General features: G+C 44.9%; 2 protein-coding genes across 4 annotated transcripts in view; one reads left to right on the top strand and one right to left on the bottom strand.

Annotated features, from left to right (window-relative positions):
- Positions 1–8,009: 8,009 nt before the first annotated feature.
- On the top strand, positions 8,010–9,486 carry LOC133371842 (urotensin-2 receptor-like). The gene has a single exon (XM_061599715.1). The coding sequence runs from the start codon at positions 8,365–8,367 to the stop codon at positions 9,484–9,486; it is 1,122 nt and encodes a 373-aa protein (XP_061455699.1). The 5' UTR covers positions 8,010–8,364.
- Positions 9,487–16,100: 6,614 nt separating this feature from the next.
- Positions 16,101–20,344, bottom strand: part of SMURF1 (SMAD specific E3 ubiquitin protein ligase 1) — a 48,218-nt gene continuing 43,974 nt past the window's right edge. For all 3 annotated transcript variants that reach the window (XM_061599252.1, XM_061599251.1, XM_061599250.1), the window contains one exon: positions 16,101–19,568. In XM_061599252.1, the coding sequence (XP_061455236.1) occupies positions 19,469–19,568 (100 nt within the window). In that variant the 3' untranslated portion in view covers positions 16,101–19,468. The remainder of the gene's footprint in view (positions 19,569–20,344) is intronic.

Here is a 20,344-nt window from a genome sequence, read left to right on the forward strand (position 1 = left end):
CAGAAGGAGGGCGGAAGGTCCCCGCCTCTGAGGAAAATCACCACCACCATAAGGTGGCTGAAGGCAGAAATGCAACCGGTGGAGAGGATGTGAGGGCCAGACAGTGACCCTCCCCCTCCTCCATGCAGAGAGTGTGGGAGCTTTCATGATGGGCTTTGTGAAGGTCAAGTCAACAGGAAATTTAATAGGAATACCGGGAAGTAAATAATAATAATAATTAAATAACTGGCATATTTTTGTTTCTTAAGAAAAAAAGGATGTTACCTCCTCCTTGAGGGTCTCTCCTTCCAGTCTTGTTCCTGGCCTTTGCGTTTTCCTGGTGCACAATCAAGGGAAAACTTTTCAACTACTTGCTATATAAAGGACTAACTAAGCAATTGTAAACTAGTTGTGGAAAGCAATTGGATTTTTTTATTTTTTAACTGAGTGCTGGATCTATTTTTCTTCTCAGAACCCTGAAAAGGTCTAATGCTGAGCTCAGAAATTAGGCCTGAGTTATAGCCTAGGTGGCCAACTAACTGTAGTGCCCATAGCAGTGTTTCTGTTCCTCTAGGACTGTTGTCATTGAAATGTGGTGTTGGAGGAGAGTTTTGTGCATACCATGGACCGTGAAAAAGACAAATAATTGAGTGTTAGAACAAATTAAGCCAGAACTGTCACTAGAAGCCAAAATGATGAAACTGAGGTTATAATACTTTGGACACATCATGAGAAGACATGATTCACTAGAAAAGACAATACTGCTGGGAAAAACAGAAGGGAGTAGAAAAAGAGGAAGGCCAAACAAGAGATGGATTGATTCCATAAAGGAAGCCACAGACCTGAACTTACAAGATCGGAACAGGGGGGTTCACAACAGATGCTCTTGGAGGTCGCTGATTCATAGGGTTGCCATAAGTTGTAATCGACTTGGAGGCACATAACAATAACAAACTCAAGAAAAATAAGAAAAAATAGCCACTATGGTTGTGAGGATAGTGAGTACTTTAAAAGAGTAAAGGATAACTTTACTTCACCCTGTTAGCAATAAGCACCCAATCCTACTGTACTTATAATAATAACTGCAGAATAAACAGACTCCTGCCTCTTAACTGCAGGCAAACATGGTCCTTTATTGGTGGCTGGGCAGAAAACACAACAGAAATAGAAACTGAAAAGCAGACAAAAGGAAAGCCCAAGGGGTGGAGTCTAACTCCAGCCCATAAGGGAAATGGAGATGGACTGGCTTCAAGTTGCTCCCGACTATGGCGACCCTCTGAATAGAGTGTTCATAGTAAGTGGCATTCACAGGGGGTTTGCCATTGCCTCCCTCTGAGGCTAGTCCTCCCCAGCTGGCTAGGGCCTGCTCAGCTTGCCACAGCTGCACAAGCCAGCCCCTTCCTTGTCCGCAACTGCCAGCTGGGGGGCAACTGGGGTCCTTGGGACTCTGCAGCTTGCCCACGGCTGCACAGGTGGCAGGGCACGTAACCCCTGAGCCACTCACTGTGGAGTGATCTTTAGCTGGCCCTTGACACCCAGGAGACAGGAGTGGGGATTTGAACTCACGGACTCTGGACTCCCAGCCAGGCTCTCCTCCCCACTGTGCACCAGCTGTTCCAGCCCATAATACAAATGTTTAATGTTGAAATCTTCAATATTAACTACACAGGCTTTTTTTTTTCAGGGTAACTTAAGTAATGAAATGAAATGAATCTTAAGTAACTTTAGTAATTATAGGGTGATTGTGAGCATGAAAAAAATCCACCCTCAGTCAGGAAGTCTTGAGTGAGCCGACCTTTGGGGGCTCTTCCAGATGAAGCTTTTCTTGTGCACTTGCCCTGTCACTGTGTTTTTCAAAGGGTTCTATTATTAAATTGCTCCTGTTCTTAAAAGAAGCTGTCATTCTTTCAATGGCAGATGTCATTGTCTGTCACGTCACAAATTAACAAGACAACTCTTCGTGTTTTTACCACGGAGGCTTTGATGGGTGTGGTTTTGACATGCAGTGGCCCTCTTGGGGACTGTTCTCTCCTCTTCCCTGGCTGCTCTTCTGTTTCCCAATACTGTCAGTGCCATGAGAACACTGTACATGCTGTAGTGCAGCATTTGCCAACCTGGTGCCCTCCATATGTTTTGTACAACAACTCCCATCAGCCCCAGGCAGCTGGCCGGCTGTAGTTTGTTTGCTTGTGGGTTGGTGCAAAAAAACAACACAGATTCCAGAATTTCTCTATTCCTGACCTTACTTGGATAGACTGTAATCTCCTATTGTCTTTATTGAACATGTTGTAATTTTGGTATTTGCTGCCTGTATTGTACCACTGTTATTTTTCAGTGGTTGGGAATGTTTTATGTAAATGAAATGTGGGTCAGGATAGAACAGAAATTCAGGCACTACCTTTTCGTGCTCAGAAAGAAGGCATGACATTGCCTAACAGGGAGCAGCACCTCAATATGTAATTTAAGCATGAAAGGCAAAGCAGGAGGCTTCATCTTTCCAAAAGGCAAAAGCGAGATGTTTCTATCATCTTGTGTTGAAATGAACCTGAGTCAGACAGTATTGTTGACCCTGACTAGCAACTCCATCTCCAGGATTTCAGGCAGAGACTCCTTACCCAGCCCTACCTGGGCATGCACTGACCCCAGAGCCTTCTGCATGCAAAGCAGGTGCTCTGCCACTGAGCCACAGACCTCCCCAGTGGCAAAGGACAAAGGGGTGAAGAGAGTCAGAAAAGAAGATCAATTCCCACATTGGCCAAGAAGACTGCTCAGACTTTCAAAGGCCACACTCTGGTGGGATGTGGTTGTTTTTTAATGGCATGCATGCCAGTGTGCACAACTTGTGTGCATGCTCAGAAAACAAGTGCTTCAGTGGGAGGGATGAGAGGAGCGGGCTGGACAAATACCTTGAATTCCAGGGCTGTGGAGTCGGTACACCAAACCTTCAACTCCGACTCCTCTATTTTTCTACTGTCCGACTCCGACTCCATCCAAAATTGCTTCTTGTCAATCAAAATTTATTTGGAAGTCGGAGTTGGTACATTTCTTCAGACTACTCCCAAAATTGCTCCCGACTCCGACTCCACAGCCCTGAACAAACTCCCACCAATGAAGAGATAATGATGCTTTGGAAGGTCCAGCAAAATCAGAAAAGAAATGCCCTCATGTGGAAGGAGGGTTGCATTAAGAAGCTACAGAATCTGCAGGATCACACCAGTTTTCTTTCTCTCAAGTGTAGTCCTGTGCACACTTAACTAAGCAGGGGTTACTTCCAAGTAAATGTGCATAGGATCAGACTGGCCATTAGCACCATCAAGCCCAGAATTTAAGCACGTTCCCTATCTTATTTTTTTTCCCCTCCCCTGATAAGCAGATTCTTCTACCACATGTCCACCAGGTGGGGCTGTGAGATCAGTCATCTTTGTATTGGCTGCTGGCACACGGAGGGAAGGAGACTCCAGTAAAGAAGGGTGTTTCTACAAAAAAAAGTGAGATATTGCCCATCCACATCCACCACAACCTATATGTGCTTGCCACAAAATTAATATATTCAACATAAAGTAACCCTCAAAGCAGCTCCATCTTGGCTGATTAACTGGGTAAATGGGTTTGGGGGGTTATTGGGAGTCAATGAAAGCATCTCATCCAATCCTTTAGCCCTGTGGCCTGCACTCAAAGAAATGAGCAATTTCTGGGAACAAAGACAAGAAGAGGGGAGGAGCAAATCCTGTAAAAACAGCAAACACTTTGGAGGAGGAATCAGCTGAGGGAAGAATAGATTTGCTTTCTGTCTATTGTACTCCACTAGTTCAGGTTGAGCGACAGTGTGGTGTAGTGGTTAAGGTGTTGGACTATGACCTGGGAGACCAGGGTTCGAATCCCCACATAGCCATGAAGCTCACTGGGTGACCTTGGGCCAGTCGCTGCCTCTCAGCCTCATGAAAACCCTATTCATCGGGTCGCCATAAGTCGGAATCGACTTGAAGGCAGGACACACACACCGTTCAGGTCACTTATTACAAGCATTAGTGCTTTACTCCCAACATCCCTTCTCAACAAGACATGCTCAAGTCGCCCTGGGTTCCTGCTGGGAGAAAGGGCAGGATATAAATTAAATAATAAAAACTAAAATAATAATAAATAAGCCCACAAGATTCATCTCTCACAGATGTTGGAAGCGGTGTCTGGGAAGTGGCTTAATGAGAATATCAACCTGCGTCTCTGGTCCCCACAATGTCCCTGGGTGATGCTTACTCAAGGGCATGATGGGAAATACAAAGAGTGACTAGATCCAGTCAACTAGTACTGCTTTGAATACTGGGCCAGGAAAAAAAATATAGGGGGGCAACGCAGGAATCAGCAGTGACTAGGGTTTGAATCTCCACTCAGCTGACTCACTCTCCAGCTGACCATGGGCCAGTCACTGTCTCTCAGCCTGTCCAACATCACAGGGTTGTTGTGAGGATCAAGGCAGGGGAGGAGGTTAGCTGTGGGTGATGGGAAATGAACATCTTGCATTACCCAGGCCTGGGACACAGTAACGCCCTTTTGGTGCTGGGGGCAGAGAGCCAGCCTAGCAAGGGTAGGGAGGGAACTTTTTTGCCTCACTCTGTCGTGCCTCTAGGACCTTCTTTCTCCACTGAGAGTTCAGGGAGCCAGAAGCTGTAGGTACCTTCCCAATGAGGCCCACTTCAAAGCGCCTCAGAATATTCTAACCTATAACCCCCTGTATGGGTCGAGTTCTCAGGATCTGCCTCACGGGCTGCCGGGGGACATGTGTGGACATCCAAATGTTGTTGGACTCTGGCACTCGTCAGCCCCTGCAGCCAGCATGGCTAATAGCCATGGGGCATGGGGACTGCAGCCCAATAATATCGGGAGGGTTCCCCGCCATTCATCCCACCTGTAGCTGAAAGGAGGCCCTTCTGTGAGGTTGCCCATCGCATCTGAAGAGGCCATGAAAGAGAGGGCCGCCTTAGGCTCTGGCTGAGGAACGCTCTCTCTCCAAAGGCCTACCTGATGCCTCCACAGTCCCAGCCAGGCCTGTGTGGCCAGACAAAGACCTTTCTGTGTATGCACCAAGGCCTTTTAAACCTCTCTCCCTCTCTCTCTCTCTACACATAAAATTGTAGTGTTGTTTTATCTTTGTATATTTAATTGTTATTATATTTGTATTGTGCATTAATTTACACAAGAGGACACACATGAGAAGCACTAATAATTCTATGTCATATATATATAACGCAAGAAAACCATGCAGGTGAAAGCAGAGGTGGAAACATTAGAATTAAGCTTTTTTAAAACATATTGATTGTTGGCCTTTTAAAATATGCAGATGCTTTGAGAATGTTTGTGAAAACATGATACATAAATTAACAAGTGGGACCTGTAAGAAAACACTGGAAGGAGGGGAGGGCATGCTCTCTTCCGGGAAACTGAATCCCACTCTTCCCCCCCCCAAAAAAAACCCCAGTCAGACAGCCTTCCATGCCCACTAGTGAGCATGTTCATTAAGCTATTTGGGGGATTCCCCCCTTTAGGGATTTTATATTTATATTCTGCAAATCTTGGGTCTCCCCTGAGCCTGCTGATACCTTCGTTTTGGGCCTGGGGGGGGTCCCATTCTGGCTACGTAAGGATCCACATGAGGAGAATGAGTTTGCTGCTACTTAGCAACAGAGTTCCTCCGTCACGACCACTCCCGGGGTTCTCTTCTGCAGGCAGGGCTGCTGAACTGCAGCAAGGTGGCTGCATCGTGTACCTTCAGGCCAGGCTTTAGGTTAATTGCCTGCCCTGGATGGGATTGTACAAACCCTGAAGGAGCAGGTACGTAGGTCTGGATCTGAGGCCCAGGTAGCCTCAGTGACTAAAAGTGCCGTTCACTAGCTGAAACTGGTACAACATTTATGTATTTATTTATTTATACCCCGCCCTTCCTCCCAGCAGGAGCCCAGGGTGGCAAACAGAAACACTAAAAACACTTTAAAACATCATAAAAAGACCTTAAAATACATTAAAACAAAACAACGTTAAAAACATTTTAAAAAACTTTAAAAACATATTTTAAAAAAAAGGTTAAAGACATATTAAAAGCAATTCTAACACAGACGCAGACTGGGATAGGTCTCAACTTAAAAGGCTTGCTGGAAGAGGAAAGTCTTCAAAAGGCACCGAAAAGATTTATGGCGGTTCCTGAACTTGGAGAGCTTGACTACAGTCATGAATTACTGCAAAGCACTCCAGGTGGGGCTCCCCTTGCACTTGACTTGGAAGTTGCAGTTGGTGCAGATAGCTGGACTGGTTGTTGTCTTGCTTCCAGGCCAAGTTCACCGCGTGACTATTAGTACAGAATGCCCTTAATAGCTTGGGAGCCGTTTACTTGTAGGATCGCCTAACCACATGTGTGCCCACTCAGCCATTTGGTCTGTGGGACTGGCACAGGTGGCACATAACCCTTGTTCCGCACTTGAAAGAAATCGGTCTTTTAGCGCGGCAGCACCTACTCTTTGGAACTCTCTGCCTGTTGACATCACGCGGGGCCCATCACTACACTCTTTCCGGTGCCAGCTTAAAACATTACCGTTTAGGCAAGCCCATCCAGACTCATAGAAATTGACATATGTTTTAATCTGATTTTAGTTTATTGCTGATTTTAATTCATTTTTGAACATTTCAACTATCTTGTATTGATAATTGCAATGTTTTATTTAACATTTTTTGTAAACCACTTTGAGGTTTTATTACAACCAAGCAGTATATACATTTTGTTAAATAAATAAGTAAAACACTGCAAACTGCCCTTGGACATTTAAAGGGAGGTGGGATAGTTATGCCAGTACTTTAGCTTACAATCCATTTTTGGATTTTGTTCAGAGTGCTGATTGTGATCTTTAAAGTAGCCATTTTGATCTATAGCTGTCTTTTAAGTGTTGCATTTTATTGTTCACTGTCATTATTTTAACTTGTCTCCACTTCTAACCAGCCTGGGAACTTCTGTTATAGGCAAGGCTACAAGTAGTTTACAAAGAACTGCAAGCATTCCAAGGGAGGCATTTTCTTGAGGCTCAACAGAAAAGGGCCCCCTAGTCATTGCTGCGGCTGCATCGGGCTTTTGCAGGAGATGGAAGTCAATCTGCCCCCTCTGCAGACCTGAAGTGCCACCCTCCCCAGGGTATATCAGGACCTGAACAACCAGTTATTGCAGCCCTGCCGCCCCCACCCCCCAAAATCAACTTCAAGCTCTTTAAAAAGGATGACTAAAAGGAAAGTAGAAACGGTTATGGAAGCGCCAGCATTCTGGCCTCTCTCACAGGATGGGTTTTTTTTTTTAGTTCAAGTGAACGAGAGTCATCCTGTGTGTGGGCTGAAACCGGGAGCGTCAGCTGCTTTAGCCAGAGCTCCTCCTTGGTCCTCCCTCCTTCAAATATAAAGCTGCCCCTATAGGCTGTGGGAAAGAAAATCCACCGCTTTGCTCCTTGAGAGGCAGAAGCGGAACAGGAGCAGCTACTGGCTGTGCCGGCACTTTTCAGGGCAAAATCCCACCTCCGTGGGACTGTCACAATCCCAGGCTCCTCCCCTTTCATGTGGCACAGTGAATGAATTTAACAGTCCAGAGAGCGAGAGCGCGCACCTACGGCAACGGATCCATTCATTTGCAAGTTCTGGCACTGGCAGCCAGCACAGGATCAGGTGCCCTCAGTGAGCGTTTGCCATGTCCATTCTTGCATCTACAAGGCCAGCAGATCGCTCATTTGCTGGCTCACTGAGAGGGTACGTGCCACTCATTCTCTCTCTCGCTCTGACAGAATCAGCATCTCTGGCACAGTGCACTTTGTACATGGAAGGGAACTTCTGGGAGGTCTAGAGATGCTCAGCCATTGCTAGTGGTGGAAAACCTTTACAGCAAAGAACCTGAAGACTTATGGCACAATAAGGTTCGTGGGGAAAGCGACCGAAGAATTCTGAAAATGTGGCTCACCCAATGTTTTGCCTTGGGGAATAAAAAACGTAGAGACATTCAGTCACAAGAAGGTGGTTTTGAACCAAGAAACTATTTTCTCTCTTCACTTACCTGCCGGAACACGAATGGGAATTAGTAATGGGAGCACTGAAGCTTAACTAGCGGTCTTTCCTTTCGGGTTACTTGCTGCTGCCTCTCAATTGCAGCTCCATCAAAGGGTTTTTTCCACCTGACAAAATTATGTGTGGAACTAGATCGCATTGAGCTGTTTTAAAGGCTGTAAAGTCAGCAGGAAAAGCAGAGACACACCGGCTGGTTGGCAAATAGATTTGTATATAGCTGCCCTCAAGGAAGGAGAGGATAGCCCAAGAATCTGGCATGTCATTCGGGTCAAGCATGTTGAGCAGGTGCAAGGTGCAGACATAATGGAACTGGGACCATGTGCCAACCTGTCCTGTAATCTTAAGAATGACAGTAGTTGCTCCAGTATCACAGCTGAGGTCCTCAGCAGCAGCAGCAGCAGCAACGTCTTGGTTACTTCCTTCCTGGGATGCGTCCTGGCTGTTATGTGCATCATTGGGATGGCTGGAAACATCTACACCTTGGTGGTTGTCAACCTCTCCCTAAGATTGACTGGCTCCATGTACGTTTACATTGTCAGCTTGGCTTTGGCTGATCTTCTGTATCTCTCCACCATCCCTTTTGTCGTCTGCACCTACTTCACAAAGGACTGGTACTTTGGCCATGTGGGATGTCGGATCCTCTTCAGCCTGGACCTGCTAACCATGCATGCCAGTATTTTCACCCTCACAGTCATGAGCACGGAGAGGTACCTGGCAGTTGTCAAACCTTTGGACACCATCAGGAGGCCAGGAGGCTACAGGAAGCTAATCACCTTGTCAGTCTGGCTTGTCTCCTTTCTCCTTGCCTTACCAACCATGATTCTCATTGACCTCCGGACGAGCCACCAAAATGGAGTGACCAAGCGTATGTGCCACCCGACGTGGCGGATGGAGGCTTACAAAGTCTACCTCACTCTGCTTTTTAACACCAGCATATTGGCCCCTGGCCTAGTCATCTGCTATTTGTACATCAAGCTGGCCAGGACCTACTGGAGATCTCAGACAGCCATTTTCAATGCCAAAGAGTTGAAGAGGTGCCCTAAGCAGAAAGTCCTGTACATGGTATTTAGTATCATCTTGGCCTACTGGACCTGTTTTATCCCCTTCTGGCTTTGGCAGCTGCTTAGCATTTATCACCATCAGCCTGGCAACCTTACAAACACCACTGTGGTCTGCATCAATTTTTTCGTGACCTGCCTAGCTTACAGCAACAGCTGCATCAACCCTTTTCTGTATACGTTGCTCTCCAAGAATTACAAGGAGTACTTAAAGAGTCGGCAGAAGAATGGCCTCATCCTCTCCAAGATCAAGCCCAAGAGAGGTTCCTCAGGGAAATCCATGTGGTCTGGAAGCCACACATATACAGAGTGTGTCGCTATTGCTCAGATGGAGGGCATCACCAATGAGGACATCTTCTCCTTGTAAGAAAGTGAGTAGAAGGCATTATCTGGATGCTCATCCCTGCAAAACTCAAGGCACCAGCTCAGCCCTGCCTCAACTTTTTTTGCTGTTTGTAGGATCCTGCAGGCCACTTCATTGGCTGCTGGGGTCTATATAGCAAAGGACTCCTTTCCAGATCTGTCAACCCCCAATTCAGGAAGAGTCAGACAGTGATGTAATGACAGAGATCAGGCATTTTTGGTTCTGTTTCTAATTTTTCCAGTCTTAAATTCAGTTTTCCACATTTTGCCAGCAATTGGTTTTTTAAAAAAAAAATCCTCATGGAAACTCTGAAGCATCTTAGTACAAATTTCTCTTAATGAACATATTTTTGTATGTGGTTTTGACTAAAGTAGACATTTTTGCAACCAAATTGTCCCAATATATGTATTTTGTATGTTATTTTCACTAATGTATGCGCATTTTCCCCTAATACATGCGTTTTGGTAAATGTTGGTTGGAGAATGGCATCACAAAGTTTGGATAAGTGTGGGTTTTGACAGATGTCTGTGGTTTGGTTCTCTCGTTTCAGAAAGTGTAAATTTAGTAAGTTTGGTTTTAAATGCAAACAGAATAAACTTTCTCCCCCAACCCAAGCTGGGTACCAATGCAACCACGAAGGCAGGCACTGGTTTTGGCAGCGAGAAAAGCCTCAGCACTTGTTTCAGTTAAAAACAACCAGCCAACAACGTTCATAGGCTTTGACAATATCTTTCAAAATGTCCAAGCAACGCCTGGGAAAATCCAAGATGGGGGCAGAGAAGGTATGTGTGTGGGGGGGAAAGTGTGTATAAATGATTACTTTATTGTCTTCTAAACAATTTTTTAAAATCCTCACCTGAAAAATGGAGAGAAGTGCTCAGATTTCCCCAGAATTTTATTTGAATCAATTTCCACATGAAGGCAGACTATCCTGTATATGTTTCCTCAGAAGTAAGCCCCAGCACTGTCTAGGGTGGGGCTTACCCCCAAATAAGATTGCAGAAAGCTACAACCTTGATTACCAGAAGCAAACCAAGTGTCTGTATGCAAACCCAAGCACCCTTAAATCTCTATGGTTTGAGGCTGCTGAATTGTGTTTTTGTCAGATTTTTGTCCCATCCTTCCTCCAAGCAGCTCAATGTCACAACGGTTTCCCCTTTCCCATTATATCCTCACAACCACCTTGTGAGGTAGGCTAGGCTCATACATAGCAACTGGCCCAAATCCACCTAAGTAAGTTTTTGTGCTTGAGAAAGAACTTTGACCTGTCTCCCTGGCGTAGGTCCAACACTCTCTAGCACTACTCTAGACCAGCTCTCTGAATTCCTTGGGAATTTATCAGCTCTTGAATTAGGAGATTGTAAATGAGGAAAAGGCATTCCTGAGAGACAACAGGTCCAACCACCACCATCCTCCTGGCTCCTGGAGAGCACTAGATTTGTCCTAGGGCAGCAGTGGGGAGCCCGCCGCCTTCCCGCTGCTGTTGGCCCCCACAGGCTCCGCCCCTTGTCCCCTCAACTTTGGGTCTGCTCTCCACTCATGCAGGGAAATGATGCCACCAGGCACCGCAGGCATCAATGACTGAGACAGTTGGACTGACAGGGATCCCAAATAGGCATGGCTGTTGTACACACCTGACAGAAGCTGCCCTTCTTCCTTTGCTGCTTGGGATGACCTTCCAGAAAACCAGTAAAAGCTACCATGCTGTTGCTAAACTTCAAATCCCATCTGAAAAGCAATCTTTCGTGGAAGCCTTCGGTTCAGCACCCTTCCTCCCATGGCCTCCGGTGACCCTGCTGCAGGCCAGGTCCAAGTACCTGTAACTAAATCAATCCCCAAGGTTGTCGCCAGCTAAGGCCTACTCAGAGTTGACCCACTGAAGTGAATGGCCATGACCAACTTGGGCCCATTCATTTCAATGGGTCTGCTCTGAGGAAAACGAGTGTTGCCCACAACCACCCTCGCTATTTACATGCCCAGATGTCGCTCAGCTCATAACTATGCCTAAGAATGTACAGCTGAACCCCACCACATACTCTCTCTGGCTTACTTTCCTGTGGCAAATTTCAGATGGTAAAACTCCTTGGGATGCGGACCCCGGCCTCTTGTACTTTGTAAATCACCATGCCCAATGACTGCACCATTTAAAGCAGCAGACATGCTAGCCCCATATATAAAAAGTAGCAGTTGTGCATGTTTTTTGCAGCTGAGGTAGCAAGTGGAAGCAAAGGATGCTGACTTACAGATTTCTGACATGTGGCATATGATCATTGGGTAGAAGGGGCTGGTGGAAGCCACAGGTTAGTCAAGCCCGGATAAGAGCATTGGACTAGGCCTATGGAGAACTTCATTCAGATCCCACTAATTCATGAAGCGCACTGGGTGCCCTTGGGACAGTCACCACCACAGGGTTGTTGTGAGGATTAATGGGTCTGAGGTTGGCGGGGGGGGGGAGAGGGAGAGACATACGCTGCCTGGAGCTCCTCAGAAGGAACAGTGAGGTATGAATGAAAATGGAAGCAATCTAATTTGTCAGGCTTGTAAGGCTAGAGGAACCACTCATTTTTTCTGAAAACAATGGCCGTTATTCTTGCATATACCAATTCCTCATCTCAGAAAAGCAGAATTCCCCCAGTGCTCTACTTGTATTTCCTTGACCTGATGGCTGCTGGGAAAGCAAAAGTTATTATGGACTAGAATGGCATGTAATGTTGTTTGGCCTTTTCTTTGCCTGCCAAATTGTCACTGGATGTGGCCTCTAGAGTTGAATGTTTTTGTGAATCGGCTCTACCCAGCGGTGTACACCTATTGAGCACATGGATTTAAGAATTCATTGTTCCATTCTTCCCCTTTATTTCTGCTTTCATAGAATAGATAGATTAGATAGATAAGTCCAACAGCCAGGCCCAGCAACCCTCTTAGGCATCAGCTGGTGGGGCCTCAGTGGGGCCCACTAATACTGATGCATGCACTGGGCCCCCAACTGCAAGGATATCTGGTGGTGGAAATAGAGCATTGCCATTTAAATCTCCCACAATGGCCCTGCTGCAGTATTGCACCATACCACTGCGAGAAATTAAAAACAGCTACCCAACAGCTAGGTACAGTCATGGCCAGTATGAAAGGGTGATGGTAGAGGGCACTTTGCTCAGCCCTGTCCCCCAAAAACCTTGAGCCAGGCCTGCCAACAAGCTTGGCTGATGCCCAGTGAACATCTTTGAACTCCTCCTCGGAGCCTCTTCAGCTCTCAGGGGTTATGGGGCTGACGCACAGGGGCTCTTCTGCAGGCAAACTGATGTGGGGAAAATTGCCAAAGCTAGCAGGTTGGAAACTCTTTGCTCTTAGGGAAAGGGACAACGTGTGCACACACATCAAATACAGTTTCTCCAGCTCACGTGTCCTGTATGCAAACACAAACCTTCCAGGACAGCACATGTGGAGCTGGAGGGGGGGGGAGAACAGTTTTGGACAAACAGCCGGACAGGTGAGCTTTGTTCAAGTCTGTCTGTCAGCATGTTGCCTCCATGCGATATCCACTTTGCCAGGGGCTGCAGTCTCAAGCTGGTTACAAAGGCACTCTTGTTGCAGCCGAGGAAGGAGGAAAAAAAGCTAGAACAAAGGGCGGGGTTTTGTTCCTCAAAACCCGAGAGAAAAAGGGAACACACATTGCATGCAGCAGTGAGCCTTGCTATGCAACGAGGTGCACAGTCACCATTCTGCCCGGGCAGCAGGGCAGGCTGTGCAACGGCACGTGAATGGGCAGCGCTGCTGTTCTTCATGCATCTCCACACACACCCCTCCTCCCTCCAAGCAGAGCAGAAACAGCCAAAACCAAGGCTGCCATCACAGGGCATGTTTCCTTTGGAGGAGGGAACCTGGCGCCTGAGGGGGCAGCGGGGTGGGGGTGGGGAGAGAGAGACATCAATCAGCAAATGTAAAGGATTTCAGGGACATACCCCACAGCCTTGTCACACAACATTTTGAACCAGCTAAACAGTAAAACAAATAAACAATAAACAGTAAGATCAAATAATGAACAGATTTGAGTCTTTAAACTTAGTTGACAGAGAGCCAGAAGAACTATGGAGTGAAGTCAGAGACATTATCAGGGAAGAATGCAAAAAGACAATACCTCTAGTTAAATATACCAATTCTGGTTTCTCTGTTTTTCATTTTTCAAGTTCTCCATGTTGCCACATGAGTAAGATTTAGAAAAAGAGTTATGAAAATTCCTCAGCTTTTCAGTGTGGATTTCTTCTAATATACATATTTTTGCAAAGCAGTTTTCCCTAATACAATGCATTTTTATTACTTTCAATAATATATACATTTTTATACACACGTGACCCCAGTATATAACATTTTTGTACGCATTACCATTCCTGACACAAACGAGATCAGATTGTTCCAAGTTTTTGCTCCACAACCAGTAACGACTTGCCATGCATGATGGTGGCTGGAGTCCGAAGAGTGTCCAAGCCATGTGCAGGCACCGTGGCGGAGGAGAAGAAGCCTTCTTGGCACCAAGAGGAACTTGTTTTGGAAAAGGTCCCATCTGGCTGGCTGGTGTTTGATGCAATGAACAGAAGCTGCCCTCAGCCGCTGCTACCTACAACATTTGGAGGGATGGGAATTCCCCTTCCTTTGCAAATCCCATTCTGAATTTCAAGTATGAAATTATGCATCATATTAAATAGGGTCAAATAGTGCTTAGCAGGGCTGTGCATTGGTACAGGCAAAATCCCAGATCGCAAACCAAATTAAGTTGATTAAATTCAGAATCCGGGATTTGTCCAGAGTGGGTCGAGGAAGGCCCAGATTTCCTTGGGTTAGGTCCACCAGGAGTGTGTTTTTAATCAGGTTTTAAACCCTAATTAAACATGTGGTTGGTAGCAAGAATGTTGAATTTCTATGCTGAGTGAGGAGGAAGGGGCTTCCCTCAGGGCTTTTAAGTGTTTTGCAAGAGGGCTGTATAGAAATACCTTTATTAAATATAAAATAAATAAATAAAATCTATGCTGGGTGCAAAGGAGGTATGGAGCACTCTGTCTCTCCTCCACCAGCCCACTCACTCGCTGTCTATGGCTACCAGGCAAAGTGTTTAAATACAAGGCTGAGCTAGTAGCACTGATGATCTTTCCAGCAATCAATGGTGTTAGGAGCATGGTCTAATATTAATTTTTAAAGGGAGAGGAAGTGAGGGGTTCAATAATTCGGAAACTTCAGCTAGTGCAAAATGCGGCAGCCAGGTTGTTAACGAGGACCCGCTGGTCTGCGCATATAACACCTGTCCTGGCCCGCCTGCACTGGCTGCCTATTTGTTTCCGAGCCAGATTCAAGGTGCTGGTTTTGACCTATAAAGCCTTACACGGTGTGGGACCACAATACCTTGTGGAACGCCTCTCCCGCTATGAACCTACCCGTTCACTTCGTTCAATATCCAAGGCCCTCCTCCGGGTACCAACTCATCAGGATGCCCGGAGGATTGTTATTAGAACTAGGGCCTTTTCTGTGGTGGCCCCCGAACTGTGGAACAGCCTACCTGTGGAGATACGCCTGGCGCCTTCGGTACTTTCTTTTAGGCGCCAGGTTAAGACCTGGCTATACTCCCAGGCATTTTAATGTTCAATGTGTTTCATTTAATTTTTTTTCCGTTTAACTTGTTGCTGATTTTATTGTAATTTTATTGTAATATTGTATTTTAATCTTGTTCTGTTCACCGCCCAGACAGCTATTCGCTATGGGCGGTTTAAAAATGAAATAAATAAATAAATAAATTATACCAAGTTGTTGAAATGACCACACAGATGGTTCCTTTGCAAAATATATATCCACAGAAGGTATTAACATGCAAGATTTTTTCTTTAACTGGCTTGCCTGGCCCCACACTTCATATTGTGGATCATAGATGGACCAACAAAGAGCAAAGTCTCAGTTTACCAGAGTGATTCTGCCACGTCATTTGAAGGATATTCTCTCTTACGTATGAGGAGGCAAGATGCTATACACGCAGGGACTGAAGCTGAATGGCAGAGCAAAGGCTTTGCATGCAGTCAGCCCCATGTCTCACTCTGGGCAACTCTAGTTAAAAGGGTCTGTGCAGCAGGTGACGGGAAAGGCTTCACTCTGCCTCAGTCACTGGAGTACTGCTGCTAGTCAGAGTGAACAGTATTAATCTAGCTGAGGGACAGCCAACATGGTCCCTTCCAGATGTTGTTGGACTCCAAACCCTATCAGTCCCAGCCACCATGGCCAATGTTCAGGAAGACTGGGAGACCCGGGTTCAAATCCCCACTCAGCCATGAAGCTCATTGGGTGACCTTGGGCCAGTCACTATCTCTCAGCCTGACCTACCTCACAGGGTTGTTGTGAGGATAAAATGGAGAGGGGAAGAATGATGTTGCACACGACCTTGAGCTCCCTGGAGGGATATAAATATAATAAGCAAACAAACATACATGTGGAGGGCACCACATTGGCTACCCCTGGTCCAGATCGACAAATAATCTGACCTGGTGTAAGGCAACTTCTTATGCACAATGAAAGCTAAAGTGTTCAGTATTACATTTCAGTGTATCTAACATACTAGTAAAAATTGTATGTATATTAACACAAACTTAAATTTGCAAGAGTTTATTGCATATGTAACAAAAATGAACATGACCTCCTGGGCCCAGCCTGCTATACAATCACGGTTTATTCCAGCTGGCTCCATCACCACATTAAATAGAACTAGTATTTCTTTAAATACTTTGATTTAGACATAAAATGAAGAACATTAGTGTACAACTTTTTCACAAAATAAAATTCGCAATAAAAATGGTGAGAAGAGTAACAAGGAATAGCAGCAATACTTAAAAACAAGACATTACAAAATAATAAGTTAAAAATACATTATAAAGTGGTTGAGGAACAAAAAAAGTTAACAGAGTAAAAACAAATATGTACTGTATTTCTGTGCTCTACAGTGTGGAATATCGGGTGCTGGCTAAGGAAGTCTGAGTGGGGGAAAGAGGCTTTTGAGTGATAGTTGAGGTTTCATAAACCACACCCAATGCTGGGTAAATGGCCTCTTTAAAAACAAAAAGTTGCTCCAATATATTCAAGGTTCGACTTCAAGCTACTCACTCATACCTTTCCAATTTATAACCCCAAAGGAGTGGTGATTTCCTACATCCCTGAGTGCATAAATGAAGGATGATGCATTTCAGGGCAAGTGAACAAAAGAACAAGAAAAGATTTGCACCAGTACCAGTAAAAGTAGTGCACTGCTACAGGGTACTGAAGACCATTTTAGGTTAAAAGGAGGCTTTGGATGTGATAAGCTGCTTGAGAGGACAAGAAGCACAAGGCCTTGCTCTGGTTCCTCCACCTCTGTCTCAACCGAAATAACAGTTTTGCCATCTCCTGTACGGGGGAGGCAAGACAGCTGCAGAGGAGGAGGAAGCTTCCTGCTCCCTTCCCCACATCTCTGCCTTAAGGTAGACTTCCACTTGCTTGCTGCAAACATGCTCCAGATAGTATTAATCTGCCAAGATACCACAACAGGGAAAATGTACGCCATCAAGTTTGCTGTGGGTTCTTTGGATGGTTTACCTGCCAAAAAGCGTTCAGCAGAGACTATGTTCAAGCGTAGCAGATTGCAGCAATAAAATAATCCCATCTTCCTCCTTATTTTATACCTTCCTTGTTGGGGGAACAGATGTGGAATGTTCAGCTTAAGCAGAAGGAAGTGGTCTAGGGTGCTCTTGCCAGCACCTGGAAAAACCTTTGGTCTAAGCTTGCATTTTTCCTCCAATCCCGGATGATCCTGCTTCAAGCTACAATGTACAGAATTGCAGCAAACTGTCTATTTGGTATCTTGTTTTTGGAACAGTGACACAAAATCTTTAAGACCCCAAAATGGGAAATGCAAAGAAGATTCTGGAGACAGGCCTTCTCCATCTTCTTCACCGTTATCACTGAGGAGCCATCTACACCGTGCAGTCTGAACACTGATTCGGGGCCAATTCTCATACTACCATTAGAGTGTGGATGTCACATCTGAAGTGCGTCACCTGTTCATTCACATCTCCATTTCAAATGTTAGTGGTGCGGTATGGACTCCAACCACACGGAAGCTGCCACATGGCAAGAGTAACATAAGGATTCACCTCCAGATGAACAATCGTCAGTGCTAACTGTTGCTAATCTCACATGGCCAATCTGTTCAGCCTCTCTGCTCAAGGAAAAACTTTTTACTTCCAGCATCTCAGATTTGCATGAAAAGATTTGTACAAACTTTGTGATAATGAGAACATGTGATCTCTATAGACATTTGGAAAGGGAGGGTCGTGAGATTATTTAGAGTATTACAAAGACACTTGACAAAAGATTTGAATTCTAAATCCCTCAAACTCCCTTGATATACCTCCCTTCCCAAATAACGGACCGGCTGATTACAACGTAAGTTAAGTGTGCCTGGATTCCAAAGGAAATTTTCAGTTCAGTCTTAACTCACCTTTAAAACCCGACACTTTAGCCACATGGTGCAAAAATCACAATAATAATAATTCCTTTCTCCAATGTAATCCTCATGTTTCCATCACAAAAAGTTACAGTCAACAACAGGAAAGGAAGATTTTAGGACACTGACAGGTATCTCACTTAATTTTGTCCTATCACAGTTTAAAGCTATCAAATTAAAACAATTTAAAAATGTGACAACAGAAATTTCCTTGTAGACCAAAGAACCATTTGAGCCACAGTTGAACCCTAATACACTTTTATCCAAATCAACTGCCAAGATCCATCTTTGTTGTTGGTTGGTTGGTTGTATTTTATGAATTGAATCATATTTGATTAGTGGGCCATTTTGCCAAGAAAATGTTTTGTTAAAAATACTGCATTGTTTCTTGCTGTGCAAAGCAAAAAACCTGTTTGACGGCATTAATTCTCCCTGCATATGGGAAGCCATGTGAAACCAGTGACTTGATGCCAATCTCAAATATTAGTGTCAGTTTTATGACAGCAGGGAGTAGAGAAGCTGAATGCAGCACTCTGCAGGCTACTCTGTAGGCGAAAACCTAGATATTCCTCTTTCAAAACAACCATTTTCCAGTATTGCCGGCTCAATAATGGAACTTGGTCCCCTCAGCTTTGCTTTTAGCTATTTTTGCTGAAAAGGATTTCTGCAGTTTCAAGTGAAAGAAAGCATCTGAGAAAACAATGTCAGGAGAAAACTTTTCCAGATTGCTGATAATTTGACCCATTCCCCCTTGCCACATTCTCCAACATAAGCTAGCAATCATAAAGGGAAGCAAGTCCACAGAGCAAACCTGTCTCAGGTACAAGCATCCAGATTGAAAACTTACCTCCCAATTCAAGCTGGCTTGGACTCCAAGCCAAGCTACCACACTTGCACACAGAGCTTCCTCTCAAGGAATAACCTTCAGCTGTGTACATCTAGAGAGAGTTGTTTTCTGCTAACTGTTCCCTAAAGGGAATTCTGAAATGTGCAATTTGGAATTCCAGTGCCAGTCTCATTTCCATAGCTTCTGGGACTCCAGAAGGGCTCAGGACTGCATTAAGACAAAACATCCAGATACACCTACCAGTCGAAAGTCCTCGGCAAACCAATTTCAAGATGCTCAACTACAGTTTGATACTCCTATAAAAAAGACCACAGGTCACTGACCTTATCACAATATGTGTTACGAGTCTAGTAGAGTATCTTGGGTAACCAAAAGCAAATGCTGAACCTGGCTTCCTTTTGTGGGACATGAAAAAAAAGGGGGAGAATTTTTAACAAGAGGGAGAAAAGTATGGTTGGAACCCCTAACAAAAGCCCCCCCCACGCCCACCACAGGGGGTGAAGCAGCCTCAGCAACCCCGCTGTCAAGCTTCCCAATGCTTTGGACAAGAGAAGTTCACAGCAAGGCTCTCCTTCTTACAGCTTTTGACTTGGTGGTCCATGAGCCAATCTCTGTGTCCTTTGGTCGCCCATTCATTCCACTGCAAAACCACACGTCTCTTCCACAGCTGTCAGTAGCTTTTCATAAAGCTTCTCATAGGACTCATAAGGCGGAATGTCAATTCTGTTAAAGCTGCAGAAGGGAAAAGATTGGATGTGAGGGTACTGCTGTCTCTAATCAAACATGGAAACACTGCCACATGCAAATATTATACCTGTGTGTGTGTGTGCGTGCACGCACGCGCGCACATGCACACACACAAGAATGGGGGGGAATGACACAGAAAAGGTGACACAGCTAACCTAACCAACAAAAGCTTACCGACACATTGATTGGGAGGTTGTATTATAATTAATTACATTTATTTGTCACTTGGTATAAAGATGTGTGTTGGAGGAGAGTTTTGCAGATACCATGGACCACAAAAAAGACAAATAATTGGGTGTTAGAACAAATTAAAGCAGAACTGTCACTAGAAGCTAAAATGATGAAACTGAGGTTATCATACTTTGGACACATCATGAGAAGACATGATTCACTAGAAAAGACAATAATGCTGGGAAAAACAGAAGGAAGTAGAAAAAGAGGAAGGCCAAACAAGAGATGGATTGATTCCATAAAGGAAGCCACAAACCTGAACTTACAAGATCTGAACAGGGGGGTTCACAACAGATGCTCTTGGAGGTCATTGATTCATGGGTCACCATAAGTCGTAATTGACTTGAAGGCACATAACACACACACATGCACATAAAGATGTCTCAAAGCAAAATTATAAAAGCATATATAAAACAATTTAAAAATACATCAAAGATAAACGAACACATTAACTAAAAGTGCTCATCTTGCAGTAACACAAAAAGCAAACCCTACCCCATCCTACTAAAAATGAACAACAAATTGAACAG

Source organism: Rhineura floridana, chromosome 17 (genome assembly GCF_030035675.1).
Source record: "Rhineura floridana isolate rRhiFlo1 chromosome 17, rRhiFlo1.hap2, whole genome shotgun sequence".
In the NCBI taxonomy this organism is placed as follows: Eukaryota; Metazoa; Chordata; class Lepidosauria; order Squamata; family Rhineuridae; genus Rhineura; species Rhineura floridana.

Excerpts from the sequence above, each read along its gene's own strand:
- LOC133371842 (XM_061599715.1), top strand. The coding sequence starts at position 8,365 with ATGGAACTGGGACCATGTGCCAACCTGTCCTGTAATCTTAAGAATGAC.